Source organism: Passer domesticus, chromosome 3, assembly GCF_036417665.1.
Source record: "Passer domesticus isolate bPasDom1 chromosome 3, bPasDom1.hap1, whole genome shotgun sequence".
Classification (NCBI taxonomy): domain Eukaryota; kingdom Metazoa; phylum Chordata; class Aves; order Passeriformes; family Passeridae; genus Passer; species Passer domesticus.
In genome coordinates this window covers 44,851,043-44,864,263 of record NC_087476.1, presented here as the reverse complement: position 1 = coordinate 44,864,263, position 13,221 = coordinate 44,851,043, and the positions used below count along the sequence as shown (strand labels likewise).

Below are 13,221 nucleotides of genomic sequence, written 5' to 3'. Positions count from 1 at the left end.
CCAGGACACAACATATATGGATTTAGCTTGGGAAATGAGTTCCCTGTTCCAATCCCATAACTGCAAAATGGCTCCCTATACTAACCAAAATATTTAATTGTCACTGCTTTTCTTAATGAGTAGAACTACTGAACAAACTTCAGGCATTTCCTCTGCCTAAATTATACCTTTCTTCCTTCTATTTCTTATCAATCTTGCTCACATTCAAAAAAGACCAAAAAAAATGAACAGAAAAGCTGAGTTGTACCTCATCAAATTATCTGCTCTTGCGGTAAGCAATGAAGAAAGCATACAATTTGTAACACTCCATGTTACTTTTGTAATACTCTATGTTACATGCTTTAAAATCTCTCCAAGTATTGAAGAGTTAAAGCTTGCTGCGTGTGCCTGTGACCTGGGATGTTAAGATTCAGCCAGTGTAGCCTGGCTCCTGAGGGAGAGCCCTGGCATGCAGACCCAGCAGCAGCAACCCAGCCCTGGATCCTGGCTGGCAGCACTCTCCCAGCATGAGCAGTTCCCAGACTGAGGAGCCTGCCTTTGCTGGAACAAACCTCACTGGAAAATGGCAGCTAAACCCTAAAGCAAGGAAAGCATTTTTGAGCTGAAGCCTCCAATTTTACCTGACAGACTATTATTCTATTTACTCTGAACTCCCTCAGAAAAACTCCAAGGATTCCCTCATTCTCAAAAGCATAAACAAGTTTCAGTTTCTCTTTGATTTAAAAAATCTTGTCTTTTCGCTCAGCCAGCATCTGACTTGTGCTGTTAGATTCTGGTTAAGTTTTCACCACTGGGAAAATATTTTTTTAGAGGATCAGCTGTCCCCACTTCTTTCTTTTATGTTTGTTTTGGTTTTTTTTCTCCTCTCTCAAGGAATACTGAGTAGCCTTTAAGAGAAAAAAGGTTTCTTGATGGCCAGTTCTGCTGAAATTAGCCTTTGAAATTGGAGCACATTTTAATATAGCATTGTTTCCATAAAGTAAAATGTAGAAGGAATAACACTACCTCTCTGTGAAACACACAGAACCTTCAACAAATAACACTAGCTCCCCCACCACCCACACCTAGGCTCAACATCATATTTTCACTGAAAGTTACTAAAATACATCTTTAAAGATAGCAGAGGTACATATTCATTATTTGCCTACTATTTTTTTCCACATACAAATTGAGTGCAGATTACATCCCTGCCAATTTTGTTTCCAATAGCATAGGAAAAATAAAACTATAACAAATTGCTTTTATTACTTCCTTAAACAAGAATTGAAACTTGTCCAAAAAAGCACATGAAAGACTAACTTTGATGACTTGAGCTTTTGCCAGACACAGTGGTGATACAATAAAGCAAAAACTTAAATGCGTATTAATAGAGGAATAAGCAACTGGGCATTAAAAGAATGCTTGATTTTAATAGCACAAAGTGGGTTAATTGGTTCATTGATGGTTTGCACTAAATATAAAGCAGATTTTCAATGGAAATATTACATGACTTATACCCATGTTGTCTCTATTACTAAGTTTCTCCAGCACCAAGAAGCCCTACCGACTTTGGGAGCATCCTGGTGTGCTGTGATGGTTCGTCAGGCCTGATTAGCAGCACAGTAATTAAGCATGGCCTTGAAGAAAGAGCCTCATTTATTTGGCACAGGAATTATGAGTACACCAGGGAACCACTCTTTGTGTTTGTCTAGTCCCCTCTCCTTAAGATGTAACACTGCCAACCCTGAAACCGCCAGGAACTTCACAAAGGGTTTAAGAGCAACCAAGACCAGATCTCCCGGGTCACCTTGCTTTTGGCTGGGGAGAATTATGGTGACAAGCTGAACCTTCCAAGTGACACCTGTGGCTGTAAAAAGCACTGTCTTTACCTAACCAAGGGTTGGTTCAGCACAGGGAACACTTGTGGGGTAGGAGAGCGCGGGCCCAGTAGTGCAGGTGTGGCCGATGTGCTCTGCGCTCTGGCCAGTGTGGGGAGCGGGGACGGGCCACCAGCCCTGAGCTGCTGCTCCCTGCTGTGGGCTTCTCTGGCCAGCTGAGTGAACCTGGAGGCCAGCTTCAGCACTGGGCTATCGGCTCATCAGCTCGACTTTCACTGCCTGTTGCACCTGGGGCACCCAGAGTAGCGCTTGGCCTTGCATGCCGGGGGAGCGGGCACGGGCTCTAATGCAGATAAAACACAGCTTGCTCCTCCACTGCCACCCGCCTCCTCTCTGGTTACAAGGAGAAAAAAAGACATGTTGTTTCAAAGTAAAACCCCGTGTACTCACTCTCCATGAACACTTCCATTTAGCCAAATGCTACATTTTACTTAAGTACAGATGAGAAGAAAGGGGAATGCAAGGGAGAGATCTAGGGATGTATCTAAACCTCCCTTTTCGAAAGCCATGCATGAATCTCTTTTAAATGTATGACAATTCATCCTCTGTTTACTTTAGGCAAACAGAAAAACTCATGGTGGAGCACTAATTTTCGCAAGCTAATCAAGAACATTAGGTCCCAACAGATTCATTTAATAGAAATATAATAGGCATTCCTGCTTGCTTTTAATCTCGTCTAGCTGCAAACGCTAAAATGAACAGTGAATTAACCCTGCCTTGGAACAGAGATTCTTTCACAGCTGATATCATCTCTCTTATGGCTTGTAAACACTCCAGGCTCCCTGTAAGTGCTTTCCTGGCTTTCGCTCTTTCCCCACAGCAGAGGAGAGGAATGGAGAGGAGTGGAGAGGAAAGGAAAGGATGCTTTGGGTTGCATGCAGCTATGAAAGGGAGGAACAGGCGAGCTCTGAAGGGAGGACTGCTGGTTAGCAGAACAAAATGCAGCGCCGCCACCCGAAAACAAGGCAGAGCTAAAGGGAGGATGGGAGAGTGAGTTTTGGGGTGCTTTGGGGGAAGGAAGGGGGGCTTTCCGTGCATCACCAGCCACTCCCTGCATGGCTCTCCCTGATTTACCAGTGCAAGACAAGGTAGGAAGACAAGGCCATTCACGTGCTGACATCAAATATATTATATTTTTCAAGCAATTTGCGATCTTAAACTGTTCACGGATAGCAGAACTAGCATTAGAACGCTACAACAGTAAAAAAAAAAACCTATCATATTTCATAATGTATGTCATAATGAACAAAAGCCTTTAAAAAAAACGGTTTTCACTGTGCTAAAGTAACAATCTAGACTTGTTGTAAGTATGTTATTCTTACAAGTAGTTCGCAGTTATTCTTGAAGGCAAGTCTTGGAGTTTCCTTAGCATAGTGCTGCTGGGGAAAATTTTCAGCATGTCCATCTTCATCTCTAGCCTGAAGGGAAATATAATGGCCTATTTAGGGACTTACAAATAATGGAAGGAAAAAATAGCTAAAAGCATAACAGCTCAGATCATTAAAACAGACGGGAATCCCAAAATACAACATTATTAAAAAGTTTCTTTAAATAGTCAGTACACCTTTTAGATATGAGAACTTGGGATGCTGTTTTCTTACATAGCTTAGATTGAACATGCAAATTCATTGTGGAGTTATAATTAGAACAACAAAAGACAAAACCAAAATGAAATATTTGAGCTGGAAACTGAGTAACTCAGGGTTTCAATTTACTCCATGGCATTTTTCAGGATTACATTACATATGTACTCGTTTAAACTTTTTGACATGCTTAAGCGATCCCTAGATGATGTACTTGTATTTTCAATTTAACAGTAAGGCCAAAAAAAAAAAAAAAAAAAACCAAAAAAAACCCTTTCATACTCATCATTTACATGTAATACTATTACAAATAAATGGATTCCCCCTCCATGTTTAAGTGAAGCTTTGAAAGGAGCAATCACTGAGTGAGAACAATGATCCTTCAGTCAAATGCGGTCAAAATATTTAATGACAAAGATGCATTAAAAGTTACTGGTTATTTGTAACTACACTGTTAATTAAGAAAGCTGAAGTTTAAATGGAGACATTACCAGAGCCCATTAGCAATCCTGCTTGCATATAGTATTTTTCCCTTCTCATCTCGAGCATTTTCTGCTTTTTGAGTTAAAGCAAAAGGGAGAAGCAGGTGAAAGGAGGAGTGTCAGCAATACGCTCATTACACTGTTCATTTGAGTGACACTTGCACTCCGTTCCGCTCCATCTCATCTGATTCCTGACTGTTCACTCTCTCCCTCTCACAGCCTCCCGAAATTCACAGCTGAGCTGTCTCCCTCACATATGGCTTGCATATAATTATGCACATTCCATTTTACACTGCATTAAAATGATGAGCTCCTGGCTCCCTGCCAGCCTATTTAAATCAGCCCCTGCCCGAAGAAGAAGCCGGGGAGAGGAGGAGGGCAGAGGCAGGGTGACCGGATCGGGGGCGAGGGCTGCGGGCAGGGGCAGCGGGGCGAGGAGCAGGCAGCTCTGCCGCCCACCCCTGCTGCTGCCCGGTGTGTGCTCCGGGGCAGGGGTGCCCAGGGATGCCCAGGTGCAATCCGGGCCCACCTCGGTGCCTGTGGCAGCCAGAGCTGGCACGTCGCTCGCGCCCCGCGCAGCGAGAGCCGCCTGTCACCGCGTGTCACGCGCCCGGCGCTCAGGCTCTGCAGCGCTGGCATTTATGAAAGATATTTACACCTTGCGGGCTCCGCGACTTGTTTGTCTTCAAACAGGCTTCTGCCTCTCCCCGAGGAGAAGGGCTGGGGAAGGGGACACGTGGGCTAACAGCACTGGCGATTTTTAGGAAAACATGCAGGGCCTGCACCTCAACAAAAGCTCCTTGACTCCAGCAGGCTTTGACTTGGGCCTCTGCTTGTCAGCCATGGGGCGTGAACACAGTTTGCCCAACAGAAAATGCCATTTTTAACAGTGCAAAATTTGTCCAAAGGTGTATTTTGGGAAGTACCTAAAATTGATGATGATTACAAGAACAGGGAAGTAGGAAAAAAATTAATTCTGTATGTTTCCTAACAGTTTATGGGTATTTTCTTTCAATGCCCTCAATAGTTGTGGGGTGAAAAATGTTTAAAGTTTTCCTTTAAAACCACAAGAAAGAGTGGTTTCAGATTCCTGAGCATCTGGAGTCACTTTTATATTGACAATGGTTTAAATGTATTCTTCCAATTATTAGTTTGACACTAAAAGCTCTCTTACACAATAAATTTACCTCCATGCTGCATGGAATATAAAGTTCAAATCTACCTGGGTTTTTTAACAAAACCCCCACACCTCAAAATTCTCAAAATTTTGAAAATAAATTTTGTCCTTTCCTCCTTGAAGGAATATGGGCAACTCAGAGAAGCTCTTCCAGGTCATCTAGAAGACAGCTGGGGGACGAATGCCTTGCACAAATAGAAACAGACCTGTCACCTTGGGAAAACAGATGCCAATGGGATGCTCAGTGAGGGACAGCTAGGGAGATACTGGTGGGGCACAGGTGTTGTGTGGGGTTCTGAACACTGCTGGTGCCCCCAGACCACTGAAATTTTATCTTGGCACAATGCAATGCATTGTGCACGTGATGGCTGGCACATTGTAACCTGCCAGTGACCCTCTGGAGCGTTGTCTTGGTGCACGCACACACCTTGTAAAATGAAATGGATATCAGGGTGTTTGGAGTGCATCTGTCAAAATACAGAGACAAACCCCACTGAACTTGACCTGCTTACCAGAATTGCCAGTTACACAAAGGTTATTCACCCCTGCTGACAGCAACATGCTCCTGCTCCTACTGATCTAAACCTTAATTTTGGATGTTCCTAAAATTTCCTAGTTTCAAAACCTGTTTAGCTACATACTGCCGTAATTTGCTCAGACAGCAGAAAAACACCTAATTTAGCTAGCTGGTTTCCATTGTAAAAAACACCTATTCTGAGCAGTCAGGCCTAATTCTCCAGTATCTTTCCATTAATTCATTACTACCATCTTCCAGTTGTAAATAATTTACAGAAGGAAACACTCTTACAATGTTCATCACTATTCTAAGCACATTAAAAAGTGGTTCAGAATTTATCTCACAATGGTAATATTGTGATGCATCTGTGCCTACACTGACCCACTCTCAATCACTGCTGCACACCTTGTGACTGCCTCAGCTCCCCCAGCATCTCACTCACAGCAAGCTGGCATCTACAGCTTTGCCATCAGGCCTGGCTGCCATGGAATGCTATTGTTCAAAAGAAAACAACTGCAAAATAACCCAAGCCAAATCTGTGATATCACTCTGATTTTTTTTTTTTTAAAAAAGCTTTGATACTGCTAAAATCATTATAGGAATGCATGCATCAAAAAATGTATGTACTGACTGGTAGATGTGATTGATTGCATACATGTAATATATGGGGTAATATATGGGACAAGTGCTCTCACAACACCTTTTTGTTCCAGGACAGGGCATCAGCTTGTGTTCTGAGGCCTGGAACCATGGTTGGCACTGCTAGTTTTATCACTGCAAAACTGCTGCAACTTCACTGTGGCAGTGCCTCTCCTGGGATTTACTGAATCTCCTAATACCCTCTACTGTCCAACAGCCCCTTCCCATCAGCTGCATGGGATCCAAGACGGAAACCGGCCCATCGCCAGCCCCTGGGACACCGGGCTGGACACCTGACAAGACCAGTGGCACACACACACACACAGACACACAGACACACAGACATACACACACAGAGACATCACCTTGCTACAGCCAGAGTAGAGCACACTGCCCAAGGAACAGTGCTGGCAAAGATGATCTAGTGAGGAAACTGCAGCTGACTTGGTGGAGGTGGTCAGGCTGTAAGGTCAGCCTGATGATGGCTTGTGTGGGAAATCATGGCCTTTAATTGCAGGTTAGATATCAGGAAGCCCTTCTTAATGACAGGTACAGCAAAGTACTGGAGCAGATTGCCTAAGGAGACTGTCAAAGCCCCATCACTGGAGTTTTTTAAGAGCAGATTAGGCAAACATCTGCCAGGAATGACACGCATGGAGTAGCTCCTGATGTGGGGAAGCTGTGGGGGACAGATGAGAGCATCTCCTTTCCTAGGTCCCTTTTTTCTCTGCTTTCTACTGCTGAGCTTTGAAAGAAAATGGCAGGAGGCTAAGGAAAAAAAAATTAAAAAACCAAACCAGAAAACAGGATCTGAAATGATCTCTCTGAAAATAGCACAGCATTTGATGTTCAGAGATATGTGTACTCATTAATAAGTGCATGATGACAACTATCTTTGGCTACAGAAACTGTGCTATTTGTTCGTAAGCCAGCCAGCCTATATTTGTGAAAGATGCCAATAGTTTGGAAACAGACTATATATTCAGTCAAGATTCCTTTTTTTAACACAACGGAGGAAGAACAATCTACAGCAGAATTTCCTCCTCTCCAAAGAGCGTGGATATTTGTTTCGCCTTATCTCAGAGAAAAATTATCTTGATCCAGACAGAGGATTCCTTAGCTTCGGTGCAAGTCTTTTTATGCAGCTTTAGCCTTGGGAGAGGAAATCTGTGCTTACATTTTAATATTAAGGGCAGGATCTTATGACAGTATAAATCACAAGGCAGATTGAACCAAATAATTTATTAAGATGGAACTTGTTAATGCAAAGCTTCCACTAAAATGGGACAATGCATTTGCAACAAAATCCTACTGCTTAGTCCACAAAACTCTAATGCCACTTAACCAAAACCACCTAACATTAAGAGCAACAGTCACTTGAGTAAGGCAGAGTGACAGAATATTAGTCTGCTTACTCGGGATAAAATTGCTACCTAATTTCCATAAATGTCCTTTGAAACAGATGAAACACGGCAATGTTACCCCCAGACACGTTAAATGCAGCAGGCATTAGCTGAATGTCTCTGCTAGGACAGAGAATAAGCTGCAAGGAGCTGAATAGCGTTGCTATAGAAGTGCAGATAATTGCGTCGGGGCTCCTGTCCCGTGGCGATGAACAGAGGAAATTCACATCACCCTTAATACTATTGTCTCCAGAGGCTGGCTGCAGATGGGAACTGAAAGCTCTGTTTCCGTTTCCACCACAAAGGTTATCTCTCTTTTCACTGAAACTCGAAGGAAATCCTCGGGGAGACCCTAATCCTTGAAATTCTAGTTCCTGTGCATTTCTGTTGTCCCAGATAATCAATTATCATGCTCTTTACATTCACTGTACCAGCAATAGTAAAAATAGTACTAAACTTCCACCTGCTGCGTATATTTTTCCCAGAAATATGAACATGCTTGCTGTGGGCTCCCCCAACATCAGGGTCCTGGGTGGGGATGCTGAGCTGGCAGTGGAGCAGGGCCAGGGAAGATGGTCCAGAGAGGATGCTCCCTGGTTCAGCAACCACGCAGTTACAGGAATGAGCAAGCCCTCGGCTCAGAGAAAGTCTTCCCTCAGGAAAAGGTCCCACTAATGTTTGATGAGAGGTTTGCTCTTCACAAGGATTTCAAGATTTTCCTGAATCACAGAGTGATGGAATAAGCGGTATTTATTTGCTTGTTGCCTCCCTCAGCTGCACTCTATTCACTAATCTCTATAGTTGTAATATTTTGCCACTCCAAACCTCTAAAGTCTTCTCAAGATTTTTGAAAAAGTCACAGGTATTTCAAAAACATGTCAAAGCAAGGTTTCATAAAATCTCCCAAGACTCAGATCACTGAAAAGAAAGGACCTAAAGTCAAACTGGTTGTTTATCAAGTTGTTATCATTTACATCGCACAAAAATTGAGGTTATCCCTTTAGCCTGATCTCTGGTGACCGTACAGGTTAGAGATGATCACCCTACCCAACATTTTCCAGCCTGGGGTCTCTTTACCAGCAGTGACTTTCTGCACTTTTGGTGGTGGTCTATGGAGAGACTGCAGGTCACGTGCTACTAACTGCCCTTGTTTCCAGCTGCTAAAATGCATTTAAAGACAGCTAAAAATACATTAAATACTTTCCTAATGTTATTTTTCCATGTAAGCAACTGCTGTAGTCACCACAGGAATGTTATTTGATCGCCAAGGGGAGGGGAAGTGGTCTGCGAGACAATCTGTCTAGTGGAGGTGATCTACAAAGTTAAAAAGAAATTGGGAATATGCCCTCTTGTAACTTCTTTATTAAGCATGCAAAAGAAAACTGGAAGGGCTTTTGCTGGCTTGTTGTCTCCTCTTCTCTCCCCAAACATGCCACATAAACACGTGTACCGACACACATGTGCACATCCCCACCCACTACTTAAGTTAGGAACCGAGACCTTGTTTATCCTAGAGGAAGGCACTAGTGGATAGAAACCAGCAGAACAACATCACTGTGACAAGCCAAACCTTGGTACTGCCCATGCAGCTCTCCCCAGCTCCTGAGAAGAGGGCAGGAGACAGCTTTTGTTGCCATTTGGTTGCCTGGGCTCTCTCCATAGACTTCCTTGAAATCTCTTCTGGCACTCAGCTGCTCCCGGCTCCTATACATGACAGTAGAGACTCCACAACTGTGGAGTCCCTTTCCCAGAGGGAAGTTATATGGTCCCCAAGAAGGAGCAAAGATGTCCCTGCAAAGTCCCTAAGCAGAGCCTGAGGTTCAATCCCCTGCAGGTATCCTCAGCTTGACAAGGCTCCCTGTTGCTGTCACAGCTCTTGCTCACAGCTGCTCTTGCCTTACTGTGACATGTCCAGTGCAGACAGTGATGAATCTAGACCCAAACTCCAACCTTTGTTCAAATTTTAGTTGCCATTTTAAAAGCAAATACGAAACCTGAATGCAAAACCACTAATGGCCGACTGGATTAGGAAAACATCTCGAGTCCTCGTGTTTAGGAGAAGGTTTGGTGTGGAAGCGGCTTCAGGAGGCAGCAATCTGGCCACTGTGATTAAGCCCTGAGAAAATATCTAATTCTGAATATCCTGCAAACTTCTCCACTGTGCTGACAGACGAAATACTCCCTCCCTGACTTCAAAAGCAGTCACCAGGTCAAACTTGCTGTTCCAACCAAACCCAGCCCACACCACTTCATCATCCCTTTCTGAGCACATGCAAAATCTCCTGACAAACAGGCAGTTTTGCTGAGAAAAGCCAACTCAGAAAAAATGCATTACAACAAAGAAGGAGAAGGTGCCAAACTGTGGAATGATAGGGCAGTGTTTCTGAAATTATCCTTGTCAAAGCACTGAGGACTGTCACGTTCACTTTCTTGCATAACTGAAGCACACTAAAAAATCCAAACAAATGTGCCTGCAGATCTGAAAAACAGTTATTTATGGATCTTTTCTTCTTTTTTTTTTAATGCTTGTATTCCACAGGCTATGGCTCTGAATGGTCCAGCTTTTTGTATTAAATTTTTCACTCAGGATTTCATGGTATAAAATTCTGCACAGTTTATGTTTAAAATGCAAGCTGCAAACTCTATTATAATGTAAGGAATATTATAAGTGGATCAAAAGGAAATACTAATAACAGTACTAGTATAGTGCCTGCTAAAGTAATAACTTCCATCCTACTGCATTTAAAACTTCCACCAAAAAATGAATTCAGCTTTCTGGATTCTATAAAACATTTCCTCCCCTTCCCCCAGTTTTGTTTCCTATACTTTGTAGAAGAACCCTGATCTCATGCTGGACTTTTTATCCTTCCAGGCAAAACCAGGATTTTCTTTTTGTACAGTTTGCAATGCAGTACATTTACAGCCCTTTCTACAAGGGTCATAATATACCTAGAAAAAACTGGTGATCACTTTCAGTCTCCTAGTACAACCAGAAAGAGCAACTGAATTAAAAATAGCAGTGTCTACTGCCCTGGATTGCTTTTCTAATTTTTGTAGGAAGAGTTGTAGAAGGTTTGAGATGTTAAGTGACTTGCATGCAAGCCCACATGCAAGATCAGGTGGCACAGCCTCGATCCAGTTGCTCAAGCAGGGAACTGCCTAAAGCTCTCAAGTGAAAACTCTGCATTAAGCCTCATATTCCCACTGCATTCCAGACTTATGGCCTTTTCCTTTCTCTATCAGCCAATACACAGGCAGTTTCTGCAGCATTCCTGCCTTCCACAGGACTGCACTACCCCTTCTCTGAGACAGTTCATGGCATGGTGATACGTGAGAAGTGTTCAGGTGGCTGCCTCAAAAGCTAATTTTTCAAACTGCACAAACCTTTAACCACATCATAAATTTTTTATAACCACTTCCAAATTGTCAAAGAATAAATATAATAACAAAGCACATAACGTTGAAATAATGTGAAATAAACTTTGTTTATTGCCCCTTTGAACATTTTTTCAACAAGTCACTGCTGTGTGGGATCTTCACAAACGTGAGCCTATCCTGCTAATCTCCCTCCTGATTCACAACAGGCCTGATCCAGAGACACTAATGGACCGTGCCTGACAGTTATTGCAACATATCCAATACCCAGCCTAAAATACGGCCAGGAAAGAAATGAAAATATACGACAGACTTGCTGGTAGCTTCCATTTGTGTAATGGGTAGCTCACACCAGCACAGGCAATAAGCTTTCCCTCTCTCTTCACATTCCCTGATTATTATCATTTATGAGATAAAATCAATTTACAAAGTATTCTGTGTGTCTCACTGTCAGGTAGCTCAAGTGTCCCTTGTCACTGCTGCCATTTCTACATGGGTTCCCCTGTCCAGGTGACAGATTTGGGCACAGGGCAAGCACACATTTCCAACGAGCCTGCCAGAGAGGCAGGGAGACAGAACACAAGACCAAGGAGGAAAAAAAGAAAAAAAAGAAAAAAAATCCAAAACAAACACCAGAAAAAAAAGCCCCATCAGATGTTAGTAAGGGTTACCTAAGGCTCGCAGACCAAACAGATAGCTGTCCCTAGTGAATTTGTTTTAATGCATTTGCGTATTTCAAGCTTTTGCATTGTAAATACCAGAGCAACAATGCGGATTTTCTCTGATTGCAGTGTCACATATATGATTAATCATCTTGACTCAGAGCATATTTTTTTAAAGCAATTGCAGGCTGGTTTAATGAACTCCTCTCCCACTGGTTTTTATAGACTAGTCATGATCAACATACCATTAAGATAAACCTCGTGCCCCATCCCTCCCCCCTCTGACAGCTTGCCTTATTTGCCTCACAACAGTCAATATCCAATTAAGAGGCAACGGATTTGATCGATACAGAAAGCAACAATAAGACTTAAACAGCTGGTAAATTCTGCATGTACTCTTTTTCTTCAATTCCCATCTTCGTGGTGTATAAACGGTTCCAAGCTTTGAATAAATGCAGAGAAGGAAAAAACAACGGCCACGTCTGGCTGGTAAAGCTTTCCCTCAAATGGGCAGTGTCTGCAAGCTACTGCACAGCCATAAATGCTTGTCTGGGGCCACTGCAAGACAGGCAGGATCCTATTCTCTGTATTTTCTGTGGCCTTTTAAAGGGTGAGAGTAGAAATCTCTTCCTGGTCTGGTTACAAGCCTCATGACACTTGGGTCATTCACACATGAAAATGGAGGGGCTGTAATATTATTAAAACAATTATTCATGAGCTGAGCCAAGGGATGACTGGTCTGGAGAGGAGGGCAAAACTCAACAGGAACGGAATATAGGCAAGAGAACAGGCAAATAGAGGGCGAAAAGAAACGAGAGGAAGCTTTGATACAAATGACATATTCTACAACCTTAGTATCATCTCCCAGTCTTTCTGCCAATGATGAATGGCTGCAATAAAATGTGGGATAGTGGCACATACAAGCAGGAGAAAAGCAAAACCTGCCTAGTGGTGAGGACCATTCATTTTAAGTCCCAGCAGCCCAGGTAGAGGTCAGAGACTTGAGGTCACAATATTGCCACTGCCTTTGGGTCTAACACTAGGTACAGCATTTCTTCCTCATCTCCTGCCACCTTTTTTCAAGGCTTTTATTTGAAGTTTTACTTTCAAAGACATTTCACAGAGTACTAGGCTGATACAGGCCAAATGAGGTACCCCTCCTTTTCCAGGATTCCCACTCTATTTTAAATAAGAAGTCATGATCATGTGGGATGCCATGCTCCCACTGACAAATGGGACCTAACCCAAACACCTCTGAGCTTTCTCCCAACACTGGCAGAAAGTTATTCCTAAATCACAGTGGCATGCCTGTGTTCTCTGCTGCCCACTGCAACCCTCTGTCATTTGGAGGTATTCCAGTAACATATATCATGTCTAAAACCAGGAAACTGTCTGTTCAAACTCACAAGAAAGCTCAGAGCACACAGATCTTTTTAGGCAATGGGAGGCAACTGACTATTATTTATCTTCCCAACTTGCCTTGGGATTTGAGAAGTCCCATTCTGA

The 13,221-nt window shown here is 43.0% G+C and overlaps 1 protein-coding gene across 2 annotated transcripts in view; it reads right to left on the bottom strand.

The window, feature by feature from the left end:
- The window catches only part of SOBP (sine oculis binding protein homolog), a 113,888-nt gene that overhangs the window by 46,712 nt on the left and 53,955 nt on the right, over positions 1–13,221 (bottom strand). The window contains exon 5 of one of the 2 annotated variants that reach the window (XM_064412841.1): positions 3,200–3,295. The exons of the other annotated variant lie outside the window; for it this stretch is intronic. Within the exon in view, the coding sequence (XP_064268911.1) occupies positions 3,200–3,295 (96 nt within the window). The remainder of the gene's footprint in view (positions 1–3,199; positions 3,296–13,221) is intronic. 2 annotated transcript variants of the gene reach the window in all.